Source organism: Typopeltis vanoorti, chromosome 2 (assembly GCF_054136105.1).
Source record: "Typopeltis vanoorti isolate ZY-2024b chromosome 2, IOZ_Tvanoo_1.0, whole genome shotgun sequence".
Classification (NCBI taxonomy): Eukaryota; Metazoa; Arthropoda; class Arachnida; order Uropygi; family Thelyphonidae; genus Typopeltis; species Typopeltis vanoorti.
Window position 1 is genome coordinate 112,022,032 of NC_143550.1, and position 20,313 is coordinate 112,042,344.

Consider the following 20,313-nt stretch of genomic DNA (forward strand, 5'->3'; position numbering starts at 1 on the left):
ATAAGACCTCACTTGGACTACTGTGCGCAAGTCTGGTCTCCTGGTTTTCGTTGTGATTCTGATATATTGGAGAGAGTACAAAGGAGAGTCTTAAAAATGATATCAGGATTGTGAAATACTGATTATGAGTATTCCACAATCCTGATATCATTATTTGAGAATTTGTAGACTGCAGACACTAGCAAACAGGAGAAAGAGGAGAGATATGATTGAGACTTACAAACTTCTGAAAGGGTCATACAGGATTTCATTTGATGGAATTTTTCAATTTATAGAAGGTGGGTAAAGGACGAGAGGGCATCCTTGGAAGCTGAGAATGAACGGTGTGAGGACTAGATTTTTCTCTCACAGAGGATGGTGCGTGATTGGAATGGATTGCCATTGGATGTTGTGAGTACAAGCAGTGTGAATGAATTCAAGAATAAGTATGATAGCTGGTTGTGTGTAGTATGCGGCCTCCCTCGATGGGTCCCTGACTCCCTGGAGGTCTCTCTTAATAATAACTACCACCCTGCTTACTAAAAGGCTAAAGTGGCTGGTAATAGTACCACGTTGGTCTGTTAGACAGAGTTTTCGGATTATTCAACTCTTAATCTACCTGCGGTACATAAATGTGCTAGAGATTTACAACCCTTTGTTAAGTCCGGCATAGAAAATAGTTTTCCATCACATTCTTATAAGTGTACATCAGCTAGACTCCCCCCCCCCATATGGTTACATTGAACATATTTTATTGCACGGAATATTATTCATATAGGAAATGTTTATTTGTAAGTCTGTGTTTTAGATTATTTTAGATGAAGTATATATTTAATTACAGCCCTTTTGTTAATGTGACGCTTAATTATTATTTTAGCCACGCCAGTAAAGATTCTCTGATTTGGGAGTGAATGCACTTCATTAAGTATTCAAGTTCAGTAAAGTTCGAGGCAATAATATGAGGTACTATCATGTATTATTCTAGCTCTGCAAACAACCATTTTCGTCAACAGGCTGAAAATAAGTTTTTACGTAGGCCCACATCAGCATTCCTTTACAGGATCAGATGGCAAGGGAATATTTCAAATCACTATATGGATCAGGAAGCAGCAATCATTATACATTTTCCTACTACTGCAGTAATGTAATTAGTAACACTAGCATGTAACTTCTCCACCATGTTTGCTGGCCCAATAGCAACTGGGATGTTTCCCTTACACAGTGCATTTCACTCGTTCAAGTACTCAAGGATATCTAAACATTATGTCCACATTACTGGGACTAGACGAAACGTGACCAGTTTGTAGGCGGTTGTCGTTTATAAAGTAAGGCGACATTTGTTGCTATATTTAACCCTTAACCGGAAGTGTGCACCTATCTAACCTGTCAAAACCGTTCCAGATAGAAATTAAGTTGTAATTCGAAACGTGAGTTTTATTAAACCATTTAATGTGTACTTAAAGTTAATAGACATGTAATTTTAGTAATAGCTTGACCATTTTCTAAGTGTTTAACAGCAGAAGAAATTTGTGACTAATAACCATCAGTAATAGTAGTAATAATAATTAAAAACTCACTGAGTATTAAATTATGGCAAATGAGGATCGTGTAATGAAAGTAGAATTTCATAATCGCTCCTTATTTTAAATTTGTTATTTCCTAAGTTTGATTAGAGAACAGACAAAGTGTGTGCAGTGAAAACAGTTCGGTGGAGCCCAGCGTAATTGAACAAATAGAAGCAGAACGAAACTAAGTTACCACTTAATCTAAAAAATGTAACTTTCGCACAGTTGCCTTTCGTATTGAACTTACCAAGACAGTTCAGCTATCGCTGAGATAAAAGGAAATAAGATTGCCTCCAGCGGTTTCCGGTTAATAAAATTAAATAAAATACTAAAGAATGCATTTTTATGTTTCGTGGTGGTTAATAGCAGTACGGTTGATTATTCCCAGGAGACACCCAGGCCTTACAAGAAAGGCAAATCGAATCAGTGTGTTTTCATTTAATGAGGTTTCGCAGTGTTTGAAAGCTGGTTTCCTTGGAAAGTACAGTAGCTGCCACTGCCATCAAAACATGAAGTTCCGGCCTTTTAAAAATTATTCAAGCCTAATTGTCACATTCAAGTCCTATTCTGTTCTTAATTGGAGAAATGTTAAGGCGAGTAATGGATCACTTCCATTCTTCTTAAAAGCAGTTTAATTAATTACATTGCTGGATTACGTAACGATCGTGTTCGGAAGTTTAATATTGGATATTCAGTTTTTCTGAAACTTTCTGAGAATGTATATTTTATGTAATTCTTCCTCCTTTCCTTATCTACATCACCAACGATTGGTAACTCTTTTGAATGCATTATTCTGTACTAAAATGCTTTCTTTTTATTTAAAGAGCTGCTACTGCTCTTAATTTAATTTTTATATACTTTTTTTCCTTCTCTCCTTAGGGGCCAGTTCAGATAGCGTAGATCTACTTCCTAGCCCTGGAATTGGAGCCGAGTGGACGCGCAGTTTGCCAACGGATGACGGACATGAAAGTGATCAAATCTATGAATTTGACGGTGCCACAAATGCTGTAGTTATCCCCCAGACTACATTAAACCATAATTTGACGAATAATTTTACAGCAGCATTTTGGATGAAGCACGAACCATATCCTGATCCTAATAACACCCATGCTAAAGAGCACATTATCTGCAATGCAGATGATCACAGTGAGTATTTATTTTCGTGGTTTATTATTATTATTCGGTAGAAATCACTTCCTATATTGTTAGCTAGTAAGAATTAATCCAATTCTTACCAGACAACAGTATATCTTAGACAGCATCTTAAACCTGATATGTTTTTATGACGCTCCTCTTTAATATATATTTCTGTTATTTTATTGCTTATGTCTTTATTTTTAGTTGGCTTCAGTTAATCGACCGGTTAGTCCATTAACTAACTGGTGCGATTTTTAATGAAAGGTTATTTTTATTTCATACTGTATTGAAACTTTTCTTTACTTATTAAACACAAAACTAAGCTTCATATTTCGAGCGAACTGTTTATATGAATTTAGTGAAATTTATCGAAATACTTATATAAAATATAATTATGTACGTACATACTTCTATATATTTCATTGAAGTATCTATGACGTATGTACAATAAGTTAATAAATATATTCATTTGCAGTATATGCAAGATTAAATAGGAAATATGTTTTACACACGCACATAATATTAACAAATTGAATCTACGTGATCTAGCTTTCTAAGATTTCAGGTTGGCATTAAGATTTCATGTAGTAAAGATTTCAGGTTGGCAATGTTTTTGCATCATTTATTGACCCAAGAAATTATCTTAATCTTCGCTTAAAAGTTGTTTAGGATCTGCTTTTGAAGATTCTGTGTACCAGAAATGTACAATAGTGCTGTATCTAGAAAAATAGCCTGAGGTTACAATGCTAGAAAAGTAATGTTATATGAAATGAAAGTTGTGTTGTAAGAAGCATTTATAAAGGAGTGTGAGGAAGTGAGATCTAAAGATATGTGCAGTGTTTTTATTATTTTTATTGCTCTCACTGATTGCTTAATAAGTTGTATGCTGAATTAGTTGCGTGAATATGGTTTTTCCATTGACTTTACACCCCAAAGAACAACAGTGTTTAGTGATTCCAGTTTTGTGCACCGAAGATGTAGATACTCATCAAATACTTGCAGCGCAGTATGGTCATAGTGTTTTGCTGCAGAGAAAGTGTGTATCTCATATCTCAGTGTATCTCATAGAAATGGCCAATGTCAGTTCGTCGTCAGAGCCAGTTATCACTGACGAAGAACGAGCGGAACGCTCATCATCGAAGACTGTAGAATACCTAGAAAAATTCGCGCACTTATTCTCGACAACAGTGGAGCGACTGTTGATGAAGCGACAAATATCTGCAGATTATTCGCGCTTTTGCTTGAAAGGCCATCATTATGCCAACAATCGAGGTGGTAAAAAGGGACACCGCATACGCCGCTTGTCGTTCTAATGTATTGTTGTTATAATAATTTTAATAAATGCACTGCAGATACTTTTGGACTTATTTTGTTGGATGGAAAAAGAAAGCGTCATTTTTTTTTTAACCTAACTGCAGCCATCCTCTGGTAATGTTATTTTTTTTTCAAAGAAAAAAGAACATTACCTGATAGTTGTAAATGGGTAGGAACAGACCTGTTTGAAAGAATATATATGCTTGAAATAAATTATACTATAATAATAGGTAAGTTTTTCAAATATTTACTTAATTTCAACTTTTTTTTAAATTCATTTTCAATCCTTTTTTTAATTGTTTAATATTTTATTACGCTACATACAATACTGATCGCAGAAAATTTCAAGGGAAAAAAATCAGAATAGGATTTAGTTGTCATAATATTCGTCGTCTTTAATTACTCAAAATAGTGCATAATCAAATAACTGCGCGAAATAAAAGTGTCTGTATCAACATTTTAAAAAAAAAAAACATTGCCACTGACTTACTCATTCTGTTCTATTCCCTCAGCCGTACGGCTGGTGGGAGTAGCTAAATGCCACCATACTAGGGAAATGATTATGAGCAAGGTGGTTTCCTGTTGCTCGTAAGCGCCTCCGTAGCTCATTTGGAAGAACGACGGTACATTGCGCCCTTCGATTGGAATTGGCCTAAGCTCGATTCTCGTCGCGACGGGAGGAATCTTAATCTGGACGATTTCAATCGAAGGTGAGTTAGCTGATCTCATACGGAGGCAGCAGGGTTTTTTTCTCCCGGAAACTCGGGTTTTTCATCCCGTATACAGACAAATCGGCCCTTAAGAACACACGCAATTTACAGACAAAAAATACTAGTTGTGGTGGAGGTGGGCGGTTGATGGAGATGATTCGTAGTAGAGGTTCGGTGTAGTGGTTGAGACAGTTTTAGGTGTCCTCCCGCGATGAGTCTTCGGACTCCTTGGAGGTATCAGGAATAATAATAATATATCCTATGACTGTAGCCTATGTGTTCACGGGGCCGGTTTGCAGGATGAAAAATCCCAGATAAAGATCCTTAAGCTCCTCACGTCGGTGACGAGAATCGAACCCAGGACACTCCTTCCCCAGGCATAGGGTTGCGTAGCGCATTGCCACTAGGCTAACTGCGCGGACGACTTACTCATGTACTAGTGAAAATACGAAAAATCATAAAAGTATACTGCTTGATACTTTGATTTTTTTTTTTGTGTGTGTGTTTGTGTGTGTATTGCCATTTTTTGTTTGCCATTTTTTTTGGGAGTTCTAGAACTCGAGGGAAAAAAAACTGCAATACGCAATTGATTGTTTATTTAGCACCAAACTTATGTGTTCATGAAATTACAGCTTAAAGATACAACGTTCGATTTCTTTGTGAAAGATTTTTTTTTATTTATTTATTTTTTTTTTTATTCATCACAAAATTCTAATCACGTATCTTATTTTGAGGCCATAGGTGGCCGGAAAGATAGTGCGCGTTTTCTCTCATTCAGTTAATGTACTGGGTTGCTCACCCACAGCAGAATTAAAACAGATTGCCTCTTTAAAAAGAGTGGAGAAAATCGATGAATACAAGAAAGATAGGGAGGTTAGCGAAATGAATTGAGAAATGCACTTTAAAATGATTTCATCCGGTAAACTTATGTTATAAAACCATTGTGTGATGTCGTCAGAACCATAGCATCGAGTGAAGAAACCGAGGTGGGATAGGGAGGGTGAACCATGGCTCGATTAACTTCGTTCATATAAAATAACTTCATAGTTGAAACGGTTTACTTTTCCTGTATGATAGCAGAATTTCATTTAGCATATCGTTCTTACCTTTCATTGCGAAGTATTAATCATGCCGCCGCAATTTCGTAGAACTACCATTAATTATTTCTAAATGTTGCAGTTTACATATCTCTCTTGAGTTCAGAGATTTTAAAAACGATCTCCTCCATTGTATGATTAGCATCTGTTAATACGATTATCGTGCAAGTTGCTTTTCTATTTTTGATGACGAATCATTGACGTATTTCCATTAAAAAAAAAAAAAAAAAGTAGCTGCACTTTTTTTTTCTTTCAAAAAATGTAAATAAAGGTATCCTTTTACGGTGTTCCATGCCAGTGATGCTGATATATTAGGAATAATATATCAGCACCACGCCTTATGAGCCTTTTGTATCCGTCTGTCACTTTTCATCGTAAACCATCTCTTTTCTGCAGTTCATACGTGATTTTTTTACTCACTTCAGCATTCAGAAGTTAATAGCATTCTATTTTAGATAATATTTAGCATAGAGTCCTACGAAGATATAATTCCCAAATTCATTTTCGTCCAAAATTGTGCAGATTGAACACCACTTCACTATAGTGTCTGACATTTTTCTAGGCTTCGGGAAGACGAATGGCAGTTCCTTTAAGAAAAATAGATAAAGCAACCTAAGAAAACTGAATTACGGACGAAGCAACTGAGGATGATGTATTTTGCCTTTCAGTTGCGTGTGTTCTTTTAACCGAGTCGACCAATTTTGCGGGATGAAAAATCCGAATTTCCGTGAGTGGGATAAATCTCTGTCACGTCCTAGACGGAATCTTTATTAAGGTCTTTTCCAACATCGTTGATACCGACTGAGAGAGAAAAATAACGATAATTGCAGAAGTATCATCGACACCGTGGTGTTAATTCTAAAAAATCTATCTCATAATGCGTGTTATATGTAGCGTAATTATAAAACGCAGTTTTTTTCATTTTTATATCCGTATTTGTGTTACCTTGAAAGCATGCACTTACGTTTCTCGCCAGGGGTTCGAATTAGCAACTAGGAACAAGTTTTATTTAACTTCTACATTGACTTCGGAATTTTTTATAGCTATCTTCAGGTGTTATTTATGCCAGTGAATATTGTTATTCGCAAGTAGTTTATGTATCTTGGTTTATCAAAGCTTGTTTACTTGTGTGTATATATTTAATGAAGTTTATTTAATAAAGTGAGTGATTATGTGCGATATTATAAAGTATACTAATGTAACGCTTCAAAATTGGAGGTGTCCGAAGTGGCTTGAATAAGTTCCATGTTTGGTCGGTAGAGCAGAGTTTCCGGCCATGTCAAAAATAAATTAAAAATAGAAATTAACAGAAATAATTGATAAAAATAGGGGGAAATCCTTAGCCCACCCACGGTACGAAATGTACTATAGATTTGCAAATAACCTTTCATTGGCGGGAGCAACATTAAAAAAATAATAATAAAATAATTTCGCTATTTTTCTAAAGTAAAGTATACTTTCCAGTATACCGAGATTGTAATATCCACTTAAGATACAGTATGGATAACCTTTTACTATATATGTATCACTTACATCATAGTTCTTTCTTCGTTTTCTTTCTTATGGCATTGCACTATACAAATCTGCGGGTACTGGTGTCAAGGTCTCCTGGGTTCTTACGTGCATGGTACATTGATAGATATCACATTTCACAATATCTCTACTTGACCTGAAAAAAAATTGGTCGTCGATGAGAAAAATTTATGTGGGTAAAAGAATCTGGAGAGAGAGAGAGAGTGATATGTCTCTCCTTAGGAGTCATTTACCCTAAGAAAAGTAGTCAAACCTTATTGAATTCCCGCAGAAATCCTGCTTAAAAAAAAATAATCCATTAACAGATGAGAAGCAATGACATGGTGTCCACTTTAAACAGAAATTCACCATAGCATGTTGTAAAACGTAGGTTCGAATTTCATATTGCAGAGGGAAAATTATCAGGTCGTTTTCACTGTTATCTAAGTTAGCTGTATGCAGACCGAAGCTCCAGCAGGATCCTCTCTCTCTCTCTCTCTCTCTCTCTCTCTCTCTCTCTCTCTATATATATATATATATATATATATATATATATATATATATATATACCTTCCCTTCTAGAATCGCTTGAGAACACATGCAATTGATAAATATTATGCATAAACTCCTTATTGCTGAACTAACGCAAGTCGGTTACAACCATTCTAAACCGTTACTGTCATATGCATATCATCTGAAAGAGAGATTTTTTTTTTTTAATCATAGTCCCAATTACAAACGTTTGTAAACATGTACCTTTTCTGAGAAGCCTTTTTCAAAACATTTAATGCATAGCGTATGTGATAAAATTAATTCATCGAAATTCTTTTCGTACAAAGGAGAGTTATAAGCACTTAGTCGATCAGAACCAACATTGTATCTGTACCCGGTAACTGTATGGTTTTAGAGGGAAATAGAGTGGGGGAGGGGATAGAGGAAGGCAGAGGTAACAACATTGTCCGTTGTATTTTTAGGAATGTAAGATGTTTTCGTTATTAGCAGTCGGTACTGTTTCGAAATTGTTTCTGCATATACAAAAAAATTATAATATGAGTCTTCTACAGATTTTACAGAGATGCTGCAGTGCTCAAATTTGGCACGCTCCCCATTTCCCCAAATATTTTCCTGTATTCAACTATAGATAAGTGTAAGCATAAAATTTGTTTGCCACCCAAATCCTATCCTTGTTGTTTTATCTCACTTTCTAAATAGCAAGTGAATGTTAAAAAAAAAAAAAAAAAATTAGACATTCCCCGCTTCACTGGCACACGTAGGAAAAAGGGGATGCAGCTTTCGTTAGACGAGTTTGAAAGAAGTGCAGGGAGGGAAAAAATAAACAGGATCTGATTTTGTAACTCAGATCCTATTTTTTTTATTTTTTTTAACGTTTCCGGATATTGGATATTTTGGTGAAACAATTTGCAAAGTATATGCTAAATATTATGAGCAGAGCAGAGAAGCAAGTTAAATCAGTGATATTCGCTAGGCGATTCCCTTTGTTAAAGGCGTTTCTGATATTTAAGCTTCACAAGATGAAAGGCATTTCAGAGATCGCACAGAACGGGAGAGCGAAATAAAAAAAAAAGGGGGGGGAATGCCTTACGCATTTCTGACAAGCACATAGGCCATTAACGAGTTTGGAGGCGCAACAAAACTCATACACTTGATACAAGCTACCGGTCATTTTTACTCCATTAGCGGTTTCTTAAAAGCATAAAACTGCAGCCGCGTGGCGATAATTAGAGGCACAGCGTGCGTACACTTAAAGACTTCGGTAACCATCTGTCACACCTTGATGTTTTTCACCAGCCTAACTTAACGCGAAGAGAGGTAGGCAGATTAACATGAGGCGGTGCAACTCCTAATACGTGTTATTATCTGATACCTGGGAGAAGAATTAGCAGTGTTCCTTAGTCACTCCTGGAGATACGTACAACACTGAGGTTACAAAAAAAAATGCTGAAACGTTAAGTAAAACTTACAGCTGTCACCGAAGAAGGAGAGAGACAACAGATTCCCACTATGAAAACAGACTCGACAAAAAGCGGAGTTAGCGCCTCTGAAATCCGAGAAACGTGAAATGCAAGTCAGGTGTGAAAGGAAAGCGAAGGAATGGGAAAGAGAAAATTATTCAGTTATGTAACAATAGTGCTGCCAAGTCGTACGAGAAAAGGAGCATGGTTTAAAAACGAAGAATCAAGTTACTAAAATGCTTAAATTCAGCACTGGAGAATGACTGTAGTTGCTTTCAGCTTCCATTATACAAATACAGTATAGAACCATATTTCTGGAGTAAAGTAATATATTAAGCCACGGGGAAAAGACTCAGAAAAAAATAACAAAATTAATTTTAGTGACTCACTCATTATGAAAATAAATTACCTGCCCTTCATGTTCTATGGTAATCCCAGAGGACCGAACCTAAACTGCACCTATACTGTGTATAAAGTTGAAAGAACGTGGTAACTTTATGAGATAATAAGTATTCTGCATAACAAATGCAAAAGTAATAAATGGAAGAGAATAATATATATATATATATATATATATATATATATAAATGAACAAAGTTTGACTATTCAGAGTTGAACTATGAAGGGATAATGAATAGCATAATGTCAACAATAAAATACCATTCCGTAATTGCATTAAATATATTAAATATTTCATATATGAACGGAGCTCAAAGTGAAATGGGTGATCAGATTGTCTAATTAGGATCTGTTTTTCATGTTCAATCTTATAAGCTCAAGAAACTATTTATCATGATCAGAACATGGTTAAACATTTGTGCCTCCAAGCTCAGCATGGCTCTTACCAGCTAAGGTAGGGGTACCTTAGCTGGTAAGAGCTAATGTTTCACCAAAGGGAAGTCTTGAGACAAGTACTTGTCTCAAGACTTCCCTTTAGTGAAATTTCAACAAAATCCATTGATTTTTTTAAAACCAAAGTGTGTGTGTGTGTGTGTGTGTGTGTGTGTGTGTGTGTGTGTGTGTGTGTGTGTGTGTGTGTGTTACAGAAGTTCATTAGACATCCTGTTAACTCCTCTGTAATGAATGTCTTAAAAATGAGGAACAGAGTGATGATTTCAAGATTTGGACATCATTGCCACCCTAGAATGTTAAATTTTACGTAATGGTGGATTAGTTGAAGCTTGGTTTTATTAATGATCAAAAAGCAGAGTGCTGTTAAACATGGAGTGAATTTTCTATGTTTAGATTTGCTATTGCTTTGGTAGTTGCAAAAATGCCTTATTTTTTGAGATTTTAGTATACATGACTAGAATCCAAATCTTGGCCTTCAAAGACATGAATTACGAAGAGAGCTAAAAATGGAATAAAGTTATTGAGGTCAGGCATTTGTTATTATAATACCGAACAATCAGTTAAGAATGGTAATTGTAAGAAAGAAGAGAGCGCTAACATCTACAGTGTGCTTAATAGGCCACTACTGGGTGAGGAAAAGATAGTTATTGAATTAAGTGGCTAAAGCGTATCTGCTTTTCAATTAAGTGAACATTAAGACATGATTGTTTGCAAATGTTTCAGCACTGGAATTATGAACATAAAGTCTGCATACGAAGTGACGACTAGATTACAAAAAGTTCAGATTTAAAAGATAAAAAAAATAAATGCCCTGTTCGGAGTATATTGTGGAGTTAGAAAACAAAGCTTATAAACTTCATAGAATGTGTGAATATTTTGAGCCACAGGTGATCAAAATAGATTTTTAGTTATGTTAAGCATTCTGTGGTTAAATAGCCCAATGCACCATCTTCTTCGATACGTCCGTCCCTTGGAACGGTTAGAGTTCCCTGAGTAGGGGTCAAGACGAATTAATGCAACCGGTCACGCCACTCCTCTACTGCATCCCTTTAGGGCAAGTAATTCATGGCTGTAGATCTGTGTGTTCAGGGGATCGGTTTGTCTGTTCTGAGGAATGAAAAACCCAGGTTTTTCGTTCAAACGTCTTCTGCTCAAACAAAATATCTGCTGGTAAAATTTTTATTTATGCACTAGATCAATGTTTTTCAAACTTTTCTGACCGCGATCCCCAACCATCTTGTGTCCCCTTGTCTGATATGAAGCTAAGAACAGATACTACCCTCTACTACTCCCATATGAAACTGGCTACTTCACCATTTGACTGAAAAGACCTGATATCTCAAGTCATAGATGGGTTTCGAAACTTGACTCTTTCCTACCGAAGGGGGCACAAGATGGTTAGTCCTAATGAAATTTGTAATTAATCGATTATTCATAAGTAAATAAATAAAATCGATAATTAATAAGTAAATTGTTAATGGGATTTCGAAAAGTATGTATTTATTGAATTGAACGTCATTGGGAGTAATGTTTGATATCTGTTTGCAATAACTTGAAAAAGTCCATCCTCATTACGTTATTGATTAGTTATTAATTTGTACAGTTCTTATGACAGAAATAAATCGCTAAAAAGGGTTGGTTAGTAGTCCTCAGTTGTTTCTGCCAACAAAATATGTGCTGTTAATATTTTTATTTATGCACCAGATCAGTGTTTTTCAAACTTTTCTGCCCGCGACCCACAACCAGAGAGGAATGATATAATACAATATCAGGGCAACTCTCAGCAAAGGTGGGGCAAGCCCCGAGCCATTCGCCACCTTGCAAGAAACAGTTTATCTTATGGCCCTTGTCTGATATGAAAGTAAGAACAGATACTACCCTTTGATCTTAGCCAAAATGCTGAAATGCAAAATGTGTACTATATGTTCTTAACAGTTTAATATTGGATTCGGACCCATCTTGACCCAAGAAATTGAACTAATTTTGGAAGAGGCGAAGGTCATGGAGCTTGTTGCACCTTTGTCATGATCCCCTGGTGAGCAGACATTACCTGTAGAGTCTGCTCACTACCCTGGGTGGAGAAATGAGAAACCATACAAAAACAGAAATCGGAAAAGATTTTATTTTATCCGAAGAGTACACTTCCATAAAACATAAAAGGATTCATTTATCCAGAGGAATAAACAGATTTTTATTCATTATGCAAATTATTTCGGGAGAGTGGATGAAAATGTCTCTAATATGATAAAATCCCCTCTTCAATGCGTGCACACCATATTTCAAATGTAAGAAAAACAAATAACTTTATTGTATCACTAAATACAGTACGGAGACAATTAGTCTATTTAGTGACAGTTAATGTAAATTGGAGAGAAATAGAAAAAAAAACAACCCTTCCTAATGAAAAATATATCCACAGACACAATACCGCATACATCCAAGGAAAGCAAAGTTTTATTGTACTGCCAAACGCAGTACTAATTAAATACAATATTCTAACAACCTATTTCAAATTTTCAGTTGCAGAAAATACGTAGTAATTCTTTTTATAAATACAGTCATTGAGTGAAGAAATGAAACAGTTTATTGCAAAGAAAAGTTTTTTTTTTTTTTTAAATCAAAGATTTATATATAGTACTTGAAATGAAAATTGTATTAGAGATTTTCTATATAATTAAGACAGTTCACAAATAATAATTTCATCGAAAACTTTCAAACTAGCATGCCGCATATAAATAAAACTTTGTATGTCCCCGTTCGACACGGAAGGGGACATAATCTACTATCAAGCGAGTTCCCGATTGAAGCGAAATGCGGATGTGACACAACCTGCGTTTGCCTGTTAAAGTTACTAAAGTTTTGACATATGCTCTGATGTTTTTTTATTCCATTTCATTAATAATAATGCTGGTCACTTCCCGTTAAACTGATTTCACGACCCACTAATGGGTTCTGAACCGCAGTTTGAAAAACACTGCACTAAATGTTAGCTATATGTACTTGTTACATTTGTTCCCGAATCTGAAACTCTCGAAGAGAAGAAATAATCGAAAGATACATTTGCCGAATTGCAGAAGAAGAAGAAGAATAGAATATTGTACTTGGTTGCCTTCCAGTAGAAACCTCACCGCCGATTGGTAGTTTTAATAGAGGCTTTTTTTTTTTTATTACATGTATTATGATTTTTTCATGATACTAGTTCTCTTTATTCAGTATTTTTGAATAAAGGAATGAATAGCAGTAAGTTTTAGTAAACTTCAGAAGATGCTATTATTTAGTCGTGCTTTAAAAAAAAATGTTCTTATTAGCTGGGCAGAGTTAGTTAATATAATAACAAGAAACGCGAAACACACCTCCAATTTCTGCGAATGTGATTAGGTCTAAATTCTTAAACCTTTTTCAATTTCCCTAAATGTTAGTTTTTGGTATGAGGTAGGTTTTTAAAATTTTCAAACTGGCAGTATGTTGATAGCTTGAAACACTTTTAAAAATCGGAACAGCTTTAAAATTGGCAGCAACGGAAAAGTCCAGACATTCTACTGTAACATTGTTGAGGTCGATTCCCATTATTACCATTTAAGTAATACGAATCCACAGAAACATTTTCTTCAGTCTCGTTTTTTTTTTTTTTTTTTTTACCAACCTCGAGTTTAATGAAATGTTTTGTGTTCTTCCGCCTGCAATATATTCTTGGTGAGTTAAATAGCTTAATGTTCATAGCCTTGCCTTTCTGAGCAATATTAAAGGGTATTTTTTTTTATTTCTCTCTCTCTCTCTTTAGTTTTCGTTTCTTTCTCTCTCTCTTTTTTTTCTTTTTCTTTTTTTCCTCCCCGCTAACGTATTGGCATTCCAAAGGCATCCTCGAAATGTGGTCGCAGCTTTTCGGAAGTTTGAGAACTATACAGTACAGTACAGCAACGTCAGGTGATTTCATTGTTCGGATGGAGAAAAGCAGGTGCCGGCAATATCGATTTTTTAGCTTGCTTTTCCTCCTTTCTTTTGCGAGGACAAAGACTGTTAGTTGCTCTTCATGCTCTTTATGGTTAACTGAACTTTCTTCGTAAATATGGCTTGTGAAATCTTGCAGTGTTTTATTATCATTTTCTACGCTTTTTTTTTTTTTTTTTCCAGAAAAATAGTATTTCTGGTAAATGTATATACAGTTAACTCAGTTCAACATATTTAACTGAACGCTTAGTTATATGTGAAACTTTCAAGTATTTTATATCATAATGGCTTTCTAATTCTCAAACTTTAATTCTGAGATTTTGCGTGTATCAGTTGTGTTTGGAATGAAGTCTTCTGTGAGGAATTTCAGTCCACCAATAAGTAGACGTTCGCAAGACGGTCTTTTGTCACGATACTTGATTAGGTGAGGGGAAAATGGTAGATCTCTACCATTCATATCTGGCTATATTATTTCTCCCCGACCCCCGTTAACGCTAAAAATATGGGAAGAAAAGAGTCAGTACATTTGGGAAATGACAAAATTGTATAGATTTGCATGAAGAAAAGAAGTCCTGTAGTGTAAACAATTTGTTTACGCTATAGACAACTTAATTAACAATGCAAGATAAATTAATAACTTGTTTTGGTTATCTTCTTTCCATAAATTAGTTATCCAACTTGTACTTGCATACAAAATTGTCTGGATGATAGAGAAATCCATTATTCCTTATTTATACTGCATACTTTTATATCGCAATGTTTTTTTTTTGTTTTTTTTTAAAGGAAATTTGTACACTCAAAATGCATATTTCACAGTTATTTTTAACCTCGAATAACTTTTTTTGTGTGTGTGCAAAGGTTAATACTAATCTCGATACAAAGTGCTACTATGTCTGTCAAATGGATGACGAATTAAAGATTGTGCCGTTCTACTATGAACTTATTTTCGTATTTAGGAATAATATCTGGAACTAAATATAAACGTCATTATAAAATTGAACCATGACCTTTATTAATATATTAAAAGACTTGTGGTGCATTATTTAAACTGGCTAAAATATCTTGACAACGTTCAGGCTAGACTAATAACGAAGCAACAAGGTCATTATATTAGTAATGTACGTGTGTGTCGGTTCTCGGTAGCAGTACTGTCACATAAATTCTTAGGCATTTGCATTTTATTACAAAAATAAGTTATTAGATTCGTAATATTAAAGTATTTCAATTAATGGACTTGCACATAAAATTGCACTCCCCCACAAATTTTCATTCTTGGCCTGGGTTTTGTAAGCCGGCTTATGATGTCCAACCTGTAGCAGGCAATACTAATATTGGTTATCACTTCCTTGAAATGTATTTATGTATGTTTTGAAAGATGAAACACTAACTTTTTTTTTTTTCAAGAAACCGGTTATTTTTTCCACTCACGTTTATACATCCAATTTTTTTTTCTCTCTCACTTGAATTGAATATATTCCTCTTGTGTTTGTGATTCTGGCACACCGCCTAGTCGTGGTTTGCCATCACTTCCCCTAGGGATAATTTGCCAGAGGAGCACATTTATTTTTGTTGAGATCAAACTTGGCTAGATGAAAGCCAAGCGTAGATAATCAACAAAATTCACTGGGCTTCACAGTCATATATAAAACTACAGAGGTTATTTTTAAGAAAGATTTTTACATCCAAATAAACCTGTTTATATATATATATATATATATATTCGCGTAAGTAAAGTAAAATCACACTAGAAGTATACTAATTAGAATAATTTCCTAGATGCCATTTTAATGTTTAGAGAAAATAAAGATTAATTGGAATCTGTTATTCGTTGATGGTTACTATGTTTTAATAGCGACACAGCCACCCACGAACATATTAAACAAAAATTAACTTGTTGAATTTTGTGATTTCTTGACTTACATTTCAGAGTGCACTGTGACATCGTAAATTGTTGGTACGAGTAGTAATTTTGCTTTTGTATATAATTTTGATATATATATATATAAAAGGTTACCAAGTAATTTTATAAATTTGGTTATTTTACTCCTAATCCCAAGTAAGCAAACAGTTAAGTTTTTACGCCTGAATCTTAACTGTTTGATTTTTTTTTTAAATCGAATATATATATATATATATATATATATATATATATAAAAGGTAGTGACCCCACCCATAATGTATTGCAGTATACATCTCTTAGTGATCAGAGCTTTACCCACCTTTACAATGAGTTGCCCTGAAACGTTGCACCACCTTTAGACTTGAACTACGTTTCAGGCGCAAACTTAACTGTTTGCTTACTTGGGATTAGGAGTAAAATAACCAAGTTTATAAAATTACTTGGTAACCCTACGCGCCTCCGTAGCGCCATTGGAAGAACGACGGTACATTGCGCCCTTCGATTGGAATAGGCCTAAGTTCGATTCTCGTCGCGACGGGAGGAATCTTTATCTGGACGATTTCAATCGAAAGTGAGTTAGCTGATCTCATACGGAGGTAGCAGGGTTTTTCAACCTGCATACAGACAAATCGGCCCTTCAGAACACACGCAATTTACAGACATAGAATACCAGTTGTGGTGGAGGTGGACGGTAGATGGCGTTGATGGAGATGATTCGTAGTAGAGGTTCGGTGTGGTGGTTGAGACAGTTGTAGGTGTCCTCCCGCGATGAGTCTTCGGACTCCTGGAGGTGTCAGGAATAATAATAATATATATATAATCTCAATTTCATGTACACACACGAAAAAGTAAAACTGACAAATTATATTCTTGTTTTAATTCTTTACGCTGACGTAAAGCAAAGGTTGGATGTGAAGTATCTTCACGAGTTTTTTTTTTTTTTTTTGAGGTGATTCTATTTATTTCGCAAGACTCAAAGGTTAACATTGAGTGAGTTTCTTAGATTTGCTTTTTTAGAAAGAGTACAGCAATCCATGGCCTAGTTGGTTCTTAATGCAGAAAATTTTATTGTGAAGCAAATGGAAATTTTGACTTAAAAATTATTTACTGTTTACCAAAATGTATTAATATGATATTTAATGCTTGTATACATATCCATTAGGATTTTGAGATCCTATTGCTGGCTCTAATTTAGTGATTACAATGCCATGATTAAAAGTATTTTTTAAAGACAAAGAAAAATAGAAAAATAGACTTTCCCCATACTAGTGCGAGATTTCACAGTTCTAATCCTGACACGAAATTGAATTGTGCTGTCAGGATGTCTACCCACTCCCCCACTTTGGGTGATTGCATTCATTGGAAGATTTAAAAAGATTTCAGGATATAATTTAAGGCATTTCAGCCTAACTGATAATCGCTCTCTCTCTCTGTGTGTGGTAGCTATTTTAATTTTACACTTTTACCAATCAGTCTATTTTGACGTAGCATTTTTTAAAAAATTCTAAAGAAATGCACAATTTCGGATTGAAGATTCAATCAGAAATTGTGCATTTCTTCGAGTCATTGATGAAATTCAAGCCATGCGTTGCGATAATTGTGATCAGTTCCTTGAAATATAATAATACGGATGAAAAAGGACTTTCATAAAATACAAGTCTGACTTCGAAATCTGCCACAAATATCAAGTGATGTAGGAATTTCATTTCTAGATGTTTGGCCATCACCTTGCTTACTGAATGTTGAAGTGGCTTGAAAAAAACTTCCATGTTTGGCCTCTAAAGCAGGATGTCCAGGTTATTTATCCCCCCCCCCCCCCAATAATTCACCGACGTTAACTGATATTGTGATAGGTTTATGACCTTCCATGGGTGGGATTCATACAAGCAAAAAATATAAAAATTAGCCATTTTTTGTGGCGGAGCATTACAGAAAATAGCTCCTATTCATATTAATTGCCACCTAAATTTATAAAGTAATTTAATTACTAACGAATTATTCAGTAATTAATGAAAGAAAACACTGGTTTACTTTGACGTATACGTATACCTTTTTTGTAGTAAAGTGGCAGTTGAGATAAATGCAGTGATGCATATTACTAAACTTCGCAAACAAAATGACAGAATACCACACTTCAGGTGTTACATAAAATAGGGTGGTCAGAAACGGATAATAAGTTTGTGACAGAGACAAGAGAGTTTATTAGTTGACAGTTACCAAAGAGTAATGTATTGATAAATAGGGCCGATGATAAAGAAGATGACAACTGGTGTGCTACATAACCGTTCTTGGGCTACTGCTGTTTATGTGGATATTTAACGCTCTCGTGGGTGGATTAAACGAGATATGCAGTTTACTGATCATACAAAGTTAAAAGGAGCGATAAATGGCGATTCTGACATGGTTTCATAATTTGAATAGATTACTGTTGTGGGCAAAATGGTGAGCAATTTAATGTTGCGAAGTGCTAGGTTTGTATTTCGAACTGAAGGAACTGCAATGTGTGTATCATATTGGTGAGGCGAATATGATAGTGGATAAGGAATTGAAGTAGGATATTTTGCAAAAGGTGATAACGACAGCGCAAATGATAACTGTTAAATTTTTAACGCTGACAAGTAGAAATAAAGATGTCTTTGATCAGACTGCATCTGAACCACTGCACTGATCCGCATTTCAACGAAATGCTGAAAACATCAAAAATATGAATGATTTTAGGAGTGTGGATTATAGAATATGAGGATAGATTAAAGGAATGTGGAATGTTACGAATAGCCGAAAATAGATGCGATATATAAATTGTGAAAGAGTTTTCCAGGGCAGATACAGAGGGTATTTTTAGTTCATCTTTCAGTGTATTTTTCATAGAGGTTGAGTAAAAGTAGTTAGCAAAATATTGAAGAGCAGATATTTCTCATGGTGTGTAGAATATATTGTCAGAGAATTGGTGATTATGCTGACAATGAACGACTTTAAAAGAGAAGTACGAGATGAATTTCGGGGGAAGGGGTGGGGACTGCCTCATTTGATATCGGCTAACTCACCTTCAGTCGAAAAAGTTCACCCGAGTTCGATTCCCATATACAAGAATCGAACTCGGGTCTTCTTTTAATCAAATAATCGAATGTCGTGTCGTTTTTCCACTGGTGCTACGGATGATCGGATGCTTTATTAATTTTCGAGCGAAATGATTTCGACCGCAATAAGCGGGATTTTATTAAAGAGGACAGCAAAGAAAACTAATAAATAACTTGGCATAGTTTTTCTTTTTTCTTTCTTTTTCATTTAATTCTCCAGTGTTTAAAACTCCTGCTACGAAAACTTTGTCTATAACGCTATCTTAAAAAAAAAAGAAAAAAAAAAGAGTTCACTGCTGTAATATATGTAATGTGTTTAAGGTCATTATAAACTTTGAATTAGCTTTCTTGAAGAGAATTGAGTATCTTCAGAGCATTCGGGATGTGAAGAACTTCTCAGGCTTTACATTTTCGTGTGAGAAAGGCCCACCCGAAAACTTGATGTTTCATCAGCAAACAATGAATATACAGTAAACTCTCGATTTAACGGACAAAATTTCCGTTCCATAGGTCACATGTGAAAATTAACACCCTGTTAATTTTGAAATGCTTTTAACCAAGATTTGCTCATAATTAAACTAACAGGTTATTTTTGTTATTCATCTCCTGTTATTTTTAACAAATTTTGGCAAATAGGCCATCATATGTTGGAAAAACACTCTAGTAATTTAGCCGACATAAATGAGTCACCGCTCATAAAACATGTTCGGCGAATGATTAGCACGTGATCACACCAATTGCACTAATTGATTCTTTTGTCGCGTGCCGTGACTTTCTGCGGCAACTTTATTACACACATTTTCGTAATTTTAGGGAGTTAATTATAAAAAAAACAGCAGAATTCAAAAGTTTCAAAAAAACTAGATAGTTTTCCCAAAGCAGGATTACCTAAACTAAGCACCTCAACATCGAACATTAACTTCACATTAACTTATGTAAAAGTGTGTGTAAAACAATTTTTTTTTTTGTTATTACAGTGCTAATATTGATAAAATTCCAGTATAATGTTACAAATATTTTTATTTAAAAAAAAATTTCTGATTTAATGGACACCCCCTTAGCCCCTATTAGTCCATCAAATCGAGTGTTTACTGTACGTTACTCCTGATAAAGGTAGCACTGTGTAAATAAGGCTAGCCATCCCATTCCATTGAATTTGGTTTCATTTGTCTGTGTGGTATAATCTTGGCCTGCGCTTGCGTAAAAGTGAATAATAATAAAAGACAGAATTAATTTCTTGCCATTAATA

At 34.9% G+C, this 20,313-nt stretch overlaps 1 protein-coding gene and 1 pseudogene across 1 annotated transcript in view; one reads left to right on the plus strand and one right to left on the minus strand.

The window, feature by feature from the left end:
• Cals (calsyntenin 1) overlaps positions 1-20,313 on the plus strand; it is a 365,963-nt gene that overhangs the window by 280,013 nt on the left and 65,637 nt on the right. Inside the window, exon 7 of the mRNA XM_090412738.1 lies at positions 2,424-2,690. Coding sequence (XP_090268864.1) covers positions 2,424-2,690 — 267 coding nt within the window. The remainder of the gene's footprint in view (positions 1-2,423; positions 2,691-20,313) is intronic.
• LOC150109339 (U2 spliceosomal RNA) lies at positions 11,878-12,050 on the minus strand (annotated as a pseudogene).